Here is a 16,444-nt window from a genome sequence, read left to right as displayed (position 1 = left end):
TGAAAAAAAGCATAATACCCCCTCTTTAAAAACAGGCCATTATCACATTTACAACAAAGTGCCACAGAACGATGCACCAAATGCCCTTTTAAACAGGTGAGTCTTTAGTTTTGCTTTGAACAGGGGCAGGTCTGTGACTGTAACTCGAGCGACAACGAGTTCCAGAGTTTTGGACCTGCCACAGCAAAAGCACGATCACCCCACTGATTGTAACGTGACCTGGGCACCTCGGGCAGGTGGTGTTGGGCAGAACGTAGGGCTCGGCTGGGCTGGTGAGGAAATGAATGAAATACGCAGGTGCGAGGCCGTGGATGGAACTGAAAACAGGCATGTTTTTTGTTGCTCTTTTGTTGCTTTTTTATTGCATTTTCGTCACGTTTTTGTAAAAAATTTTGGTTGTTTTTGTTGCTTTTTAATATTTTTTCTGTGTTTTTGCCACATTTTTGTCACATTTAGATTGTGTTTTCTCTATTTTTTTGTTGCTCTTTTGTTTTCATCCTCATTTTCGTCACTGTTTTCATTTTTTTTTTTTTTTTTAAGCTTTTAGATTTGGGTCATGGCAAACTAGAGACATTCGATTATACCAGGCATACGTATATTTATTTATTAGGTTTATTTTATAGGGACTGATACTTAAACATAGACAAACTGTACCATAAGTCTGTATGTATCATAGTGCTTATAGCAGAAGCTAATATAAAAGATATTTATATATATTTTGACAATGCCAGGATTTGTTTGGCTAAAATTGTGAAATACCATTATCAGTATCATTTGAAAACATGGACTGGCCACTAAAGAATAATAAAAAATGTGAATTGTTGATCGTAAGATGCTAACTTTCCCTAACACCATTTTGCAATCTATACTTTTCACACCATTTTCTTTCATTCTTCCTCCATGCAATATTGTCATACTGTAATATTTTTTGCTTTACTTGTGCTGTCCACTCCTCTGCTTGCCTCACTGCCACTGCTGTTGCTGCGTATGCTGCTCTGCACTGCCCCCTGCAGGAGATCCATGAACTGAAGGATCAGATCCAGGATGTAGAATCCAAATACAGCCAAAATCTGAAAGAAGCCAAGGTATTTCTGCTCATCTTTCATGCAAAATGAAGTGTGGCTTTTGCATGTCATCTTTCAACTGTCTTCTATTTACGCTCCATTTATAAAGCATAATCATCTTGATAATAAGTGTATTTACTCACTTGAAATGTGTGAAGATTTCTTTCTACCTTTTACCAACCACCTCTCACATTTGTACGGTTAGAGTTTAAAAAAGTCGATTTTTCTTTCAATTATCTTGTAGACAGATTGCAGTAATATTAACAATACGTTTTATAAGTGGTGAAAAACTTGGTGACCATAAGCATACTCCTGTGTGTTCTCAATGTCCGTCCCGTCACACTCTCCAGGATAAACTCGTCGAGGTGGAGGAGAAATACCGTAAAGCGATGGTGTCCAACGCTCAGCTGGACAACGAGAAGAACAACCTGATGTACCACGTGGACACGCTGAAGGACTCTCTCATGGAGCTGGAGGAGCAGCTCTCAGAGTCCAGGAGGGAGTGCGAGGACAAGATCAAGGTGAGGGCGACGTTTGTGACTATATACAATGTTATAACCAAGCAATGAAATCTCAATAGTGGTTAGACAAGTTAATTATGGCTTTTGTAATGGCATTTAAGCATCATTTTTAGAGGTATATTTTAGAAGCTTCTTTTCCTACATTTCAACTTACTCTAAGTGGAGACGTGATGCCTGTGTGATCATTTCAAACACTACAAAGACAATAGCAGTTTATTTTGGAGAGTGATCTTTTTAAACAAGTTTACAATTTATACAATTACAAACAATTTATTTTCCTCCCCCTACCTTTTCCAGCCATATCCTAATGTGTAGAATGAGCTCAGACCTGTTCACCACAACTGCCTCTAAAATCCTGCACTGTCACTCAAAAAGTTGTTAATGCGAGTGCTGTCATGCACAAGCTTAATATAGAAGTTGCAGTTACGCATAAGACCTGAGGTGGCAGTAGTGAGTATAAAATGGCAAACTTGCATCTAGCCCCTTTAACTGTGAATAAGTAATAATATAATACTAACAAGTTCTAAAGTAAAATAGTTTTTTTTTTGGCTTCATATTTTTTTTATCGTATTAAACCTTACAGAATTAATCTAAAAAGTCCTGGTCCTATTATTTTATTTATATTTTTATGATTGCAGGACTTTGAGAGGGAGAAACACGCCCACACGGTGCTTCAGTTCCAGTTCAGTGAACTCAAAGAGACTCTAAAGCAAAGTGAGGAGCTGCTCAATGTAAGTCACTTTTTAATAATGTTTTTATTTTTTTATCATGGTGAAAGTGGAAATTAATGAATGTTATTTAGCCTTAGTTCAATCATGTTATATACTGCTCAAAAAAATAAAGGGAACACTTGAAGTTACACTGCGTTGTTTAAGTGTTCCCTTTATTTTTTGAGCAATAGATCTTTAAAGGTGCACTATGCAACTTTTGAGGTGGTATTTGCGTGCATTTGACCCTTTAATGACTCAGTGGCGTTATGGGTGCAGCATGGCACCTTTACTTTCCCTCACAGTGGCCTTTATGACGCGCCAGGATCAATTGTTTTTTGGGGTTTGTACCAGAAACTGTCCAGAAACCAAAAACAATTGATTCTGGAGCGTTATAAAGGCCACTGTGAGGGAAAGCAAAGGTGCCATGCTGCACCCATAACGCCACTGAGTCACTAAAAGGTCTAGTACATGCAGACATCAAGTCTTTTTTTCCCCATAAAAAGTTACATAGTGCAACTTAAAGTCGTTGGCTTCATTGTAAAAGAGGTCTTCAGAAAATGCATTTACACAGAACTTCTTTTTCTATTCTTTGACTGAAATATCTGTAAACACACAAAAAAACTAAACACCTTGATTAAAATTTCTGTTTTTTAATTGTCATTACATAAGTTTGTTATTCCATCTTGCTTTTGAAATGACAGTAACTTTCTTCACCTCTTTCCAAAATCTCCACTCCCTAAGCTGCATGAATGTTTCCTCTCTGTTTACCCAAACTTCATCCTTTTTTGTAACATTCAGGAAATCCGTCAGCTGCGACTAAAAGAGGAGGGTTTTCACAGAGAAATCTCAGACTTGCAGGAAACTGTGGATTGGAAAGATAAGAAAATATCGGTATGGGCTTAAATTTGTATATCGAGGGCTGAGAATCTTAATAACCTTTGTGATGATATAGTACTTCAGTTGAAAGCTTAGGAGTTCTGAACAATTTTTTGATTATGTTGCATTTATACAGTATGAATTTTGTACAGCTATTACAATATAAGAGTTTTTGCATTGAGTAAACGGTACATCCACTTATAACCTTTTACAATATGTAGATATGGCTTGACTGCTAATGATAATAAAGTGTGTTTTTGGAGCTCCTATAAAGTAACCATAATGTCGCCTTTTTTAGCTCTACCCTCGATATTTCCATTCATCCCACATATATTGCATGCATTTCCTCCATTTCACTTCTTTCTTTTTCTTTGCTGCACTTTTTCTGCCTGCTCCACGGGCTCCGTTCAGGCCTTAGAGAGACAGAAAGAGTACACAGACGCGATTCGAAGTGAGAGAGATGAGCTCAGAGAAGAGACCGTGAAGCTCAAAGATATTTTAAAGGTATTTTATATGTGTGTGTTTTGTGTTGTGTCGTGCTAAGATTAACACGTGCTGTGGAATTGTCTGTGTCCAGCGATTTAAACAAGTGCTTAGTTTGCTTTGCTGTAAAATAATTGCTTCTTTATGTGTTAAAAGGCTACCTTGTATTCATTTTCAATTCCTTAGATCGGTGATTCACAAACTTTTCACACAAAGTACAAGTCTAAACCAGATTTATGACCCATAATACATAGATAGAATTGCCTCTAGAAGTAAAAAAAATGGACATCATGGACATCATCATGCAGAATCTTCACTTGTTTTGAGGCACTTTAGCATAAATATTTGACGTTTTAATATGAGAGAAGATCGGGTTCAGGAGTGATGGTTTATGGGCTTTGAAAATGCAAACACCTCCAGATTAAATCTATTGAGCAACAAAATCTAGGAAATACAGATTGGGCTCTTCAGCAGCAGCAGAAGAAGAAGAAACAACGAAATGAAACAGGATTACTCAAACCTGCGTGAATGGAGTAAAATACTACTCCAGGTATGTTTTTGACAAGGGCAGTGTTGGGCAGAATACATTGAAATTGTTACAGAATACTGAATCCTTGTATTTTGTAGTGTATTCCATTACTTTGTCCAATCAGAGTACTGTATTCTGAATACTGAGAATACGTTCACGTTGATTTACATTATAATCATTCATAAAAGCTTGATGAAAAACATGCATCTGCACTTGTTACATCGCCTGTAACAAACTTATTTACCACTAAAATGGAATGCAGGCTGTTTTTATCTTCTTTCTCTTATTGTTATGAAAATGAAACTGTAATATTAAGATGCAATGCAATGTATTCCTTTTTATTTTAGGAATGTAGCTGTACTCTGAATACCCTCCAATGAAAGAGTAGCTGTAGCTGAATACAGTTACTCAAAATGATTATTATAAATACATGTATTCAGCTACTACCCAACACTGGGCAAGGGAACAACATTATAACATGGTGAAAATCTCAAGTCGATTTTGCATGATTAAAGACGACTTGAAGACGCCTGAGTATCGTCTGAAGCAGCTGATGCACCAACGGATTAAAAAAACACTATTGCAGCGCGACAACACAATCTGAAAGGAAATCTGAATACTAGGTAGCCTTCATGTATTGTCTGTTTTAATTGTACAGTGTGTTTTTGATGTTTCGCATCTATATATTACAAATACACGTCTGACGGATGTATTCTCCCATGACCGTGTTTCTCGATATCTGACATGGGAGAATGACCTATTCCCAGGATGACCACAAATATTAAACTGCAATCGTTTGACCAGAAAGAAGCACCTGGCATTTTACGCTATCGCCACTTTTTAAAAGCACTATAAATCTGACCAATCATGAGGCTACTGTCCCGAGTCTATTCTGAAGCAGTGCATTTTTGTCAGCCCCAACATCTCTTTTTGTCCTCTCCCTTGATGCAGAAACACGGGATAGTCCTGGGTCTTGACCTGAACGTAAACGGATTGCTGACGGATACAGTGAACAGTGAGGAGCCCAATGCGGATCCAGCCTCTCCGTCCACTCAGGAGACGCCCATCTCACCCACAGAAGGAAACAACAACATGCTCGGTAAGAAATACAGCTTCACAGTCCCCTTCACTGCATGGCTCTGCACCTGACTGACCTGTCTTATAGTGACTGATTTAAGCTGCAGGTTTGACTAATTTGCACTTAAAGCACCTTAACACCTGTCGCGCTGCTTGCATGGTAAAAAAAAAAAGCATTTTCTTTTTTTGTATTTGTAGGTTTTCATACACTGCAGTGGTATTTGTGGTGCAGGCTACTTTGGTGGGGTTTAAAAAGCTGCTTTGTAACCTTTCTTGGCTTTTCTCAAGTCTTCTATATTTTGTTGAAGTTAAATCAAAAATAGTATGTAACCTCACATACAGATTTACAGGGTTTCCGCAGGGCATTAAAAAGCATTAAAGGTAATTAAATCAATTGCCATGTCATTAAATTGGATTCAATCTGGCAGTAAATCTAAATTTATTGGATTTTTTTTTTTTACTGTAAGTTCAAGTTCATGTTCAACACCTTTTTTTTGCTAAATTGATGTTTTTCTGCTCTTGTGGTATAAAATATAGTATTTGGGCATTAAAGGCATTATAAATTTGACTTGCCTCTGCCTATATAAACCCTGGATTTTAGTTATGGTTAGCCCTACTTTAGATGGTTTTATCCTTGTTTTGGTCCTGATTAAGTACTTTTTAAGTTTCGTTTTTACAGTATTTGCTGAAAAATAAAGCAAATGGGCTAAGTAGCAAGTTTAAATGGTTTAGTAAAATGCTGCAATAACCCCGATATCGCAATATTAAGTAAGTACTTTATTGTCAATGTAACACAGTAGTGTTCAGGTGTCAGTCCTGAGCTGCTGCGGCTGACTGTTATCGTAATTATTCTTAAAGGGACTATAAGGAGTTTAAAAATGTTAAAATTAAGTATTTTCTTCCCCCTACATGTTCCAGCCATGTCCTAATGTGTAGAATGAGCTCAGACCTGTTCACCACAACTACCTCTAAAATCCTGTATGGTCACTCAAAAATATGTCACTTCGGCCCGAATTGCCGTAATGCACGAGCTTAATATAGAAGGTGCAGTTACACATGTGGCCTGAGGTGGCAGTAGTGAGTATAAAATGGCGAGCTTGCTTCCAGCCCCTTTAAATCATGCAACACATTTACAAAACATTGTTTTTCGGCTTCTGCTTTTTCCCTTTGACATGTTGGATCTTTTGGTGATCGAGTGCGTCATGTTGGTGGGGCATTCTTTTCTTTACAAATTCCGACTTCCTGGACATTTTCCTCTTTCTCTCCTTGGCCACTGAATCAGCCGGGTGACCTCTGCCTCTCTGACTTCTGCCGCTTCCTCTGCAAAAATCAGCATTTTAAACATCTCGCCTTTAGCTTTTCATCCACATTTATAATTTGCCTTCTTCACCATCCATCAGGGAACACCGAAGAGGAATCAAAAGACCAGAGAGACGAGACTAACCCAGAGCAAAGTCAAGACATGCATGATGGCAATGAGAAAGGGCACTTTGAAGACAAGAGTAGTGAAAGTAATGACTCTAAAGTTGACACATGTGGGTTTGAGGACCAACCAATACCCAAAAATGAACATTTGAATGCAATTTCTAGTGCGGAGGGGGCAGACCAAGTTGATGCTGGAACCATCTTAGAGAAAAATGTTGTTGAACCTGAACCAATTGCGCAGAAAGTCGATCACCAAGAACTAAAAGCGACACAAGATATTGAAAACATTGCAAGTCAAACACCTCAAGATCACTGGGAAGAGCAAGGCAGTAGCTGTAAGGAAGTTGATTCCACGCAAGAGATCAAAATTGGTGCAGAGCAATCGGGCAATGCTGCAAAAGAAGGCGCATTAACCGAAGAGGGTTTGATTGATGAACCTATAGTGGCTTCATCTAAAGTTGGAGATTTGGAGACACTAGATTGCGACAGTGAAGGTGTTTCGTCAAAATCGCAAGCTACTTCCGGCGGGGGCAAGAAGAAAAAGCGCAAGAAGCGAGGCAAAAAGAAAGGAAAGACTTCAGAAGATAAAAATGAACAAAATCAGGAAAAGGCAATTGCGGAACAGGATTCTAGGACTGGAGATGGTGGCGCCAAGGATGGACTTTTGACCGACAGCCAGAGTCACAATGTTACAAAAAAAGGGCAAACAAACTTAGTTGTCGCTTCAAAAGATGATTCCGGACAAATGGTGGAGGGCAGCGGACCTGTTTCTAAGATTGAAAATGATTCAGAAACAAAATGTCTGATGGATAATAGCGAGAAGGTTGAAGTAAAAGATGCAGTAGCAAGTGACAAGACTGCAATTGATTCAACTTGCACTGAAGAGTTGCAATGTACGGACATGACCAGTAGCGATAATAGGCAATCTTTGGACAATGGGGGACAAGAAGTTCAAAGTGAATCTGTCATGGAAGTACGTGACGGGAATGGTACCAACGTTGATCGAATGGATGCCTCTGAAAATGTGGTTGTACTAAAGGCTGTTGATAATGCTGTTGAGGACGGAAAACCAAGCTCTGTTATAGCAACGATGTCTGAAAAGGATGGTACCGTTGATGAAGTTGTGCTACAAACCCTTGACAATTGCAGTATTGAAAGTGGAGAGGCTTTCTCTACAAGTAATACTATTAGTCAAGTGGGAAGTTCAGAGCTCAATGTCCAAGATAATGGCAAAGAAGAAAGTTTGTTAGAACGCAATGAGCCAGAACCTGTTTCTAAGAGTGAAAACGCCTCAGAAACAAAATGTCTGATGGATAATAGTGAGAAGGTTGAAATAAAAGAAGCAGTAGCTATTGTTGAAGCCAATGCAGCTTGTGACGAGACTGCAGTTGGTTCAACTTGCACTGAAGAGTTGCAATGTACGGACATGACCAGTAGTGATAATAGGCAATCTTTGGACAATGGGGGACAAGAAGTTCAAAGTGAATCTGTCATGGAAGTACGTGACGGGAATGGTACCAACGTTGATCAAATGAATGCTTCTGAAAATGTGGTTGTACTAAAGGCTGTTGAAAATGCTGTTGAGGACGGAAAACCAAGCTCTGTTTTAGCAACGATGTCTGAAAAGGATGGTACCGTTGATGAAGTTGTGCTACAAACCCTTGACAATTGCAGTATTGAAAGTGGAGAGGCTTTCTCTACAAGCAATACTATTAGTCAAGTGGGAAGTTCAGAGCTCAATGTCCAAGATAATAGCATAGAAGAAAGTTTGTTAGACCGCAATGAGCCAGAAATGGTGGAGGGCGCCGAACCTGTTTCTAAGAGTGAAAACGCTTCAGAAACAAAATGTCTGATGGATAATAGTGAGAAGGTTGAAGTAAAAGAAGCAGTAGCTATTGTTGAAGCCAATGCAGCTTGTGACGAGACTGCAGTTGGTTCAACTTACACTGAAGAGTTCCAATGTACGGACATGACCAGTAGCGATAATAGGCAATCTTTGGACAATGGGGGACAAGAAGTTCAAAGTGAATCTGTCATGGAAGTACTTGATGGGAATGGTACCAATGTTGATCAAATGGATGCTTCTGACAACACTGAAAATGTAATTGTACTAAAGGCTGTTGAGGACGGAAAACCAAGCTCTGATATAGCAACGATGTCTGAAAAGGATGGTAGAATTGATGAAGTTGTGCTACAAACCCTTGACAACTGCAGTATTGAAAGTGGAGAAGCTTGTAATGCTATTAGTCAAGTGGGAAGTTCAGAGCTCAATGTCCAAGATAGGTGCATAGAAGAGGGTTTGTTAGACCGCAATGAGCCAGAAATGGTCGGGGAAGGTGACATTTCTGAAAATAAGGTTTTGGACATTGAGGAAACTTCTGTGGCTGAAAGTGCGATTTTGAACCTTGAAAGTAAAAAAAATAGGGGTTCAACTACAGAGCCAATTGCCGATGAGACCGAGACGATACGAGCAATTGATACAACTGTTGTAGAGGACATTGGTGAATGTGAGAAAAAATTCACTGAGGAAGACAAAGATGCAGAAATTATGGCTATTACAGATGACAATGAACCGAAATTAAGTCAAAGTGAGCAAGATGAGGCTAGTAGTGTGGTAGGAGAGTCAAATGAATGCAGCAATGACGATAAGGAAGTTGAAGCTGTTGAGGTTGGCATTGATGTTTTGGTGCAAGATAACCTCTCAAAAGAGCAGTCAGCAGATGATCAGAATGGGGGACATGGCAATAAAGAGTTGGATGTACTTGATGCTGGCATAGAAAGTGCAGCTCAAACTGATTCAGAAAGTGTGGCTGAGGAGCTAGATAATTGTAGCATTGGGAATAAGGAAGCAGGAGGTGTCTTAGATAGTCAAGAGGGCCAAGCTGAGGTTGGGATAGATGTTGTAGTAGAAGATGACAATTCAAAAGACCAATCTATAAAGAGTGAACCACAAATCATAAGTCCAAACATAGAAAATGACCTGGAGAGGGGTAAACCATTAGGTGACATTGAGGTGTTGACAGAAGACAAGTCAAAAGACCAGGCAGACAGTTGTGAAGTAGAAAAGAGCCGTGAGAAGTTGGATGAGGTAGGAGTCAAGACAGAAAGTGATGGACACAGTGCTTGCCAGGATGTTGTGCATAGCATGGATCAGGAGGCTAAACCATTAGTTGAGATTGGAGCTGAGGTTTTGATAGATGACGGCTATTCCGAAGACCAGTCAATCCATAGTGAAACAAATGTCCAAAAACAAATGGAAAATTGCACCAAGGAGGAGGACATTCTCGATACTGGGTCACAAAATGAACTTGAGCTTGTGAAAGATGACACCGAAGTTGAGGCTACACCTGCAGAGGCGAAAGTTGAGATTGGAGTTGAAGGTTCAGTAGTAGAAGACGACTTGAAAGTACAAGAAAATGACAGCAAACATTTGGGAGATGGAGGTGTAGAACCACACAATCCTGCTCCAAATGATTCCAGTATTGATGTTGAGTTGTCTGGAAATAGCATAGAAGCTGAAGATGATCAATGCAACACAGTCGGGCTGGCCAGTGAGGAAGAGGATGAAGGAGAGGGTTTGTCTTTTGACTTTGACGATTTGGAATTGGAGGCAGCCATTGCACAAAGTTCAGAGTTCAAACCTGCAGAGGACGAAGTTGAGCTAGGAGTTGAAGTGCTAGCAGAGGAAGATCATTTAAAAGAGGATTTGAGTGACAAGCCACAAGTGGAAAGTCGAGATGTTGATAATCCTTGTGAGGAGCTCGATAAGGAGAACAAAGTCGTAGAATGTGCCGCTCAATATGACGACGGCGAGTCCTTGGATGAGGCTAGTTTAGCTGAACAATCCGAAACATCTCAAAACCAAATCGGGGCGTCTTCTGAGCACAGGCAACTTGTTCAAGATACTTTACCGGGCAGTAGTGAGAATGAACAATCCCCTCCAAAGGTTCACAGTAAAGATTCGCCAAGTGCAAAAAGTAGCCAAGACCCCAGTCCCAACAGTGGAGCAGCTCGATCGGGGAAAGAGGCAAAGAGGAGCAGTAAGAAGGGCAAAGGCAAGGGCAAAGATGAATGCAAGATGACTTAGCTCAATCGTGGATAATGATTGCTGTATTCGCTGCTAGTTTTGGACAGTGTAATGGTTTTAATTACTATGTCAAAGTAACAAAAGCATCAATTCAATGATAAGTCTTCCATACAGATCGATGTTCAAGGCTTCCAAACAGTGATTCTCAACTGGTCTGACAGAATAAAAAAAAAAAGAAAACAGCTAAATAAGTAGTCTGCATAGGGATGTATTGTGAACAAAGCTGGCTAACCCTGTACTTAAGACACATTCTGAAATGCACTGGGTTATTGTATTTGTTCAGCATTTTGTATTTCAGTCTCCTCACTAGTGTTAATGCCTCTCTTCATTCATTCTCCGAGAATCTAGAACTGAATCTGGATTTTAAATTGCAAAATCTATCAAAAAATACCAATATTGTGCACCTTGTCCTACATAGTACATACATTTTCAACGTGATTCATTGCTTCCCATTATGGAAAATCATTAAAGCTCTAACATTTGATAATAAAGTCAACATCTCTGGGACATATTTTGGACCATGTTTGACCACTTGGGAATCATATTTACCGCTAGCTTCGCCTCTTATTGTGGTGCTGCCTTTTGTTGACCCAACACCAATAGCACCAAAGTACAAAATCTATCTACCGGTACTTCTTCATTGTGCCAACAGTTCTTGTAATAAACCGACATGGTACATATGAAGACTGTAATTTACAATGTCTATGGAATAATGTATATTTTCCCCAACATTGTCACTTGTTTGAAAGAAATGTTACCTTTTAGACAACATTTTACTTTACAACTGCGATTTGTCTCATGCCATTTTGCTGCTTAGCTTTGTTTTTAGTTTTTAAATGGACAAATTGTTTGCACTTTTCTTTAGTTAAAGCATGTATGTGTAGGTCATGTGTGTATTCAATTTGCTCACAATAAATGTTTAATTTAAGTTAGCTGAAACAATCCAAAAAGCTGCCTAAATGTTACATACTTGTTGACCTAGTTTGGAAACTAGTCTTTGACTATATTGCCGTAATTGTGTTTCTTAATCCCTTTTTCTATTATTTATATGTACGAGTCTTGGACTGTCCCTCTGCACTGGTTATGTGGATAGTTTGTTAAATGGCCAAGTTGAACTGAAGGACTGAAAAGGGCCAAAAACCTACTAACTACGATTAAAGATACTGTATTCTATTGAGATGTTAAGCCTACATCTGGGGCATCCTCCAAACTGCAATAAATAAAGTCTTCACGCTTAAGACGTCCTTTGAAATTCAATGTGAACTGATTTGTTTAAATGTGTAGCTTTCCCTGTGTGGTAGATATGTTGCCTGCATGTTCCCTTTCCACCACAGTTTTTGCATGCGTCATAAGTTTAACATTAGCTTCACAACCCGCTCCAAAGCTATGGACTCCTGTTGCATGCACTCCACCCCACCGTCAGTCACCCCAGTGCCTGCCTCATCCCATCCCTCAAACCATCCCTGGTAATAACGTTTCTAATCGCATTTTCTACAAGTTCAACATTTATTAGCCAGTTTTAATCCTAAAACAGCTATTGACGTGTTGTTTTATTGCTTTGTAGAAATTCGCCTGAGGAAACTGGTGGATGAGCGAGAGAAAATGATCGAGCAGGTGAGTCTTATTAGGGCTGCAAGGTTTTATCAATATCGAATCGCAATTGAGGTTCTGACTCCTGTAATAACCTAATCTCACTTTGTAGGATTTTTTTCCTGTTTTGTTCTGTGTTTAGATAGATGCTATGTAGGGTCCATCCATAACGATCCATCAAAATGTATTTAAAATCAATTTAAACTGATTAAAGGGACTATACGAAGTTTAAAAATGTTAAAATTGTGTATTTTCCTCCCCTTACATGTTCCAACAATGTCCTAATGTGTAGAATGAGCTCAAACCTATTCACAACTGCCTCTAAAATCCTGCACTGTCACTCAAAACAGTGTTACTTCGGGTCTGAATTGCCGTCATGCACAGGCTTTAATATAGAAGGTGCAGTTACACATATGACCTGAGGTGGCAGTAGTGAGCATAACATGGCTAACTTGCATCTAGCCCCTTTAAAAAGTGAATTGATGTAAATAAAATCTTTAGTCTGACACATTGGCAAAAAATGCAGATGTTAAACGTTTTATGTGAAAAAAAAAAGGTTTATGTTTGTGCGTATTTGACCTTGTAGTGACCCAGCGGCTGTATGAGTGGTCAGCACAGCGCCTTTACTTCCCATTACTGTGGTCTCTAGGACACTCCAGGATCATATTGTTTGGGGGGTTTTCACTGCTGACAAAACAGTCCTGTTGGTCCAATTGGTCCTGTAAAGACCACTGTGATCTAAAATAAAGTTATCTTAGTGAGACAGGACAAAAATGCAGATGTTAAAATCTAAGAAACATATTTTGGTTATCTGAGTGAGTCATAATCATTTTGTAAAAAAAAAGGTTAAAAAAAAAAAAAAAAAAAAAAAAAAGGAATAGCTCACCGTTTTTCCATACTGAGATATGTTCTCACCTGAGCTTAGACGAGTTGATACATACCTGTCCGGTCTTTGTGTGTGCCCATGGAGGAGCGTGGTCGCTTCTAACTTCACCCCATTTGGAGCTATAGGTATATACTGGGAGAGGCCAATGCTAAAAACATCTTTGGTCTTTTTGCGTGACTGAGGGCACATAGTTCTTTCATACTGTTCATACGTACCTGTCTGATCTTGTGCGTCCTTACATCCTTAATGCTGTGTGATTCTATCCTGTACGTATTTGAGTCACATGGCTGTCCCCCAGAGGTACTCTGAATATCGAAGTAAGGTGGAGTGCGCTATCCACCAAAAACAAATATTTTTGAAAGATAATTGTGTATTCTAAGGCAGACTGTAAAACAACATATTCCTACTCAAACTAAAAGTAACATGACTTCCCTCACGCATCATTTAGCATTTTCAAATAGAAACATTGCAATAGAAATCACAATATTTGTCCAAAAAATTGCAATAAGGGTTTGTGAAAATCTTGCACCCTTATTGTGGCATGCTGGCACAATGGCTCTCTCAAAACAGTGCGCATGTTGGGCGTGAGAAAACACTTGAGTTGTACTTGAGTTTGTAATGATCACGTCCATGTTGCTAATTAAGTCTACTTTTTTGAAAAGGTGAAAAAGCTCAAAGCTCAACTGGAACAGAAGACGCCGAGGAACGGCACAGAAAGTTTGAGCCCCGACGGAGAGATTGTGGAAAACGGCAATGATCCTGCTTCAATAGAAATGCAAAGTAATTTCATACAACATATCTACATGATAATACCTATTATTTTCTTGGTATTTGGAGCTAATCTGTGGCGTTTCCCTTTCAGGAGACAACAGTCGACAAATAAATGATCTAAAGTTTAAACTGGTGAAGACTGAGCAAGAAGCGACTGCACATGAACAAAACGTAAGCCTTAAACTGAACTACAATCACTGAAATGAAAGATCTGAAATGAAAATGTGGTTTTGGTTTTACAGGTTACAAGACTGGAAGGTCAAGTGTCTCGCTACAAATCTGCCGCAGAAAACGCAGAGAAGGTGGAAGACGAGCTCAAGGCGGAAAAACGCAAACTGCAAAGAGAGGTACTGCAAATATACCTGCCGTCAGCACTGCATTGTGTGTCCTGGTGCTGGGTTGAATGGCTTTTGTGTGTTTAGTGGTTGTTGGAGAAACCACGCTTTTATCAGCCTGCCCTAGGGAAGCTTTGGTTACCGCTAAAGTGGGACTAATCTAACATTCTATCAAACTGAGGAACAAGGTGAAAAGAGTTAGATTCAATCCCAGTGTAGTGAGTATTTGTCAACAAAAAAAGGAAACTTAAACTGCGACATAAGAAAACTTCAAATAAACACTTGGACGCACCCTGGGTTTTTTGGTTTACGCAGCATTCAAAAGAGAACAATGTCCGAACAAACTTAAAGGTTCAAATAGGGGGTTATTTTCCAGCTTTGTACGGCAAACAGCAAGATTTCATGTCAAAGGCCTACTTGCTGCCTCTCCGACGTGACTGGTAAAAAACCATTAGCCCACCCAGGTGCGTCTAAGTGTTTATTTGAAGTTTTCTTATGTCGCAGTTTAAGTTTCCTTTTTTTGTTGACAAATACTCACTACACAAGTAAAAAACCATTAGCCCACCCAGGTGCGTGTTGGACAATGTGCGCTACTCCCCTACATCCCCTAGGTGCGCACTAACCAAGTAAAATAAAACAAAAAGTAAGCAAATTAGACTTAACTTAGCATATTGAAAACTACATAACAAAAAAAAAAGAAAACATGCTTATGTGTAACTAATAAACAAAGTGACATTTTAGCTTTAAATCAAAAAACTGACAAATAGCTCCTACATCTAGTTTGAATCCGAGTTAATGACATTTAAGCTTTTTATTCCACCATTAATTTAATAATAATGATGGTGCAGCGGTTCTGTCAGTCTACTTCTGGGGCTAAAACAGTAGCTTACCATGGAGTGAGTGAGTGAATAATGACTACAGTGTAGCACTTTGAGAAACTTGGTAACACAAGGCTTGTAAAGCGCAATACAAGTGTAAGCCATTATTATTGTTATTATAAAACCCTGAATACTATTGCACCCAACGTATTATTATACACGTTCATTATACACGTTCATTATACACATTATACAGGGCATTATTATATTTAATGTGACTCTGGGCTCACGGGGCTTTGTTTTTCTGACTTCTGTTACTGTATTTTAAATGATTGTATCATAAAATGCTTAAGTGTTGGCTCGTTGCATGATGTGGTTTCGAATAATCAGATTTTCTTAAAATTCTGTGGAGGACAGCGAGTTCTTGGTAGATGATCACTTAGTGTGTGTTAAGAACTTTATGTAGGATATAAATACTTCAGCCGGCAGGCAGATTATATTTAGTTCATTAGCCTTTACCTTTAAGACAAACTTGTCGACCTTTTTAAACACAGATGACTTTGTACTTTCAACCACGACCACGTAATCTTCAGAATATATTATACGAAAGGATCGAAGGTAATCTTAGTGGAAATTAATCCAAACAGGAAGTACTGGTGCTCGCAGCTTCAGGTTAGCAGATCTAGTGTAAACATGTGCAAAGAGCCATTTGAAAATGCTGTCATGAATTGTCACATGTGAGAATATTTGTAAAAAGCGTTCCAATATAACAGTGACTTTTATAAATGAACTCTTTCTTCCACAGTTGCGCTCAGCACTGGACAAAATTGACGAACTTGAGTCAAACAACAGCCATTTATCAAAGAGACTGGAGAAGATGAAAACGAGTCGTGGCATGGCTCCAACTCCTTAGCAACAAAACTCTCAGTTTGCCACAGCTGAGCTCACTGCAGCTTCACGGAAACTCAACAGCCCATGTGCCACTTAGGTGAAAACGTTAAGATCTCGTAGCAATTCGTCCAAAACCCTGAATATCTGTTAAGGTTGTACAGTACGTGCCAGAAGTGAATGCGTTTTTGTTACAATTGTGTGGTTTAGCACTGTTCTGTTCCAAGATGAAGGAAAAAAACTCAACAAAAAGGCCTTTTCTCCCCTTTCGAGTTAATTTTCTATGTTCTTTAGTGAGAGATTGACTTGCACTACTGACTCTCCTTAATACATTATTTGGAAATGGTGACTTTTGAAGTGGGACTGTACATTTTACATGGAAGA

General features: G+C 39.1%; 1 protein-coding gene across 1 annotated transcript in view; it reads left to right on the top strand.

The window, feature by feature from the left end:
* The window catches only part of lrrfip1a (leucine rich repeat (in FLII) interacting protein 1a), a 69,716-nt gene extending 53,330 nt beyond the window's left edge, over positions 1 to 16,386 (top strand). The window contains exons 7-17 of the mRNA XM_079563445.1: positions 1,014 to 1,085; positions 1,415 to 1,585; positions 2,224 to 2,316; positions 3,094 to 3,186; positions 3,583 to 3,675; positions 5,135 to 5,282; positions 12,337 to 12,386; positions 13,911 to 14,028; positions 14,111 to 14,190; positions 14,262 to 14,366; positions 15,978 to 16,386. Coding sequence (XP_079419571.1) covers positions 1,014 to 1,085; positions 1,415 to 1,585; positions 2,224 to 2,316; positions 3,094 to 3,186; positions 3,583 to 3,675; positions 5,135 to 5,282; positions 12,337 to 12,386; positions 13,911 to 14,028; positions 14,111 to 14,190; positions 14,262 to 14,366; positions 15,978 to 16,085 — 1,131 coding nt within the window. The 3' untranslated portion in view covers positions 16,086 to 16,386. The remainder of the gene's footprint in view (positions 1 to 1,013; positions 1,086 to 1,414; positions 1,586 to 2,223; positions 2,317 to 3,093; positions 3,187 to 3,582; positions 3,676 to 5,134; positions 5,283 to 12,336; positions 12,387 to 13,910; positions 14,029 to 14,110; positions 14,191 to 14,261; positions 14,367 to 15,977) is intronic.
* Positions 16,387 to 16,444: the final 58 nt, after the last annotated feature.

The sequence above is a fragment of the Gobius niger genome (genome assembly GCF_951799975.1).
Source record: "Gobius niger genome assembly, chromosome: 9".
NCBI classification, from domain to species: Eukaryota; Metazoa; Chordata; class Actinopteri; order Gobiiformes; family Gobiidae; genus Gobius; species Gobius niger.
The sequence above is the reverse complement of the archived record's forward strand: the minus strand, read 5'-3'. Positions and strand labels throughout refer to the sequence as shown.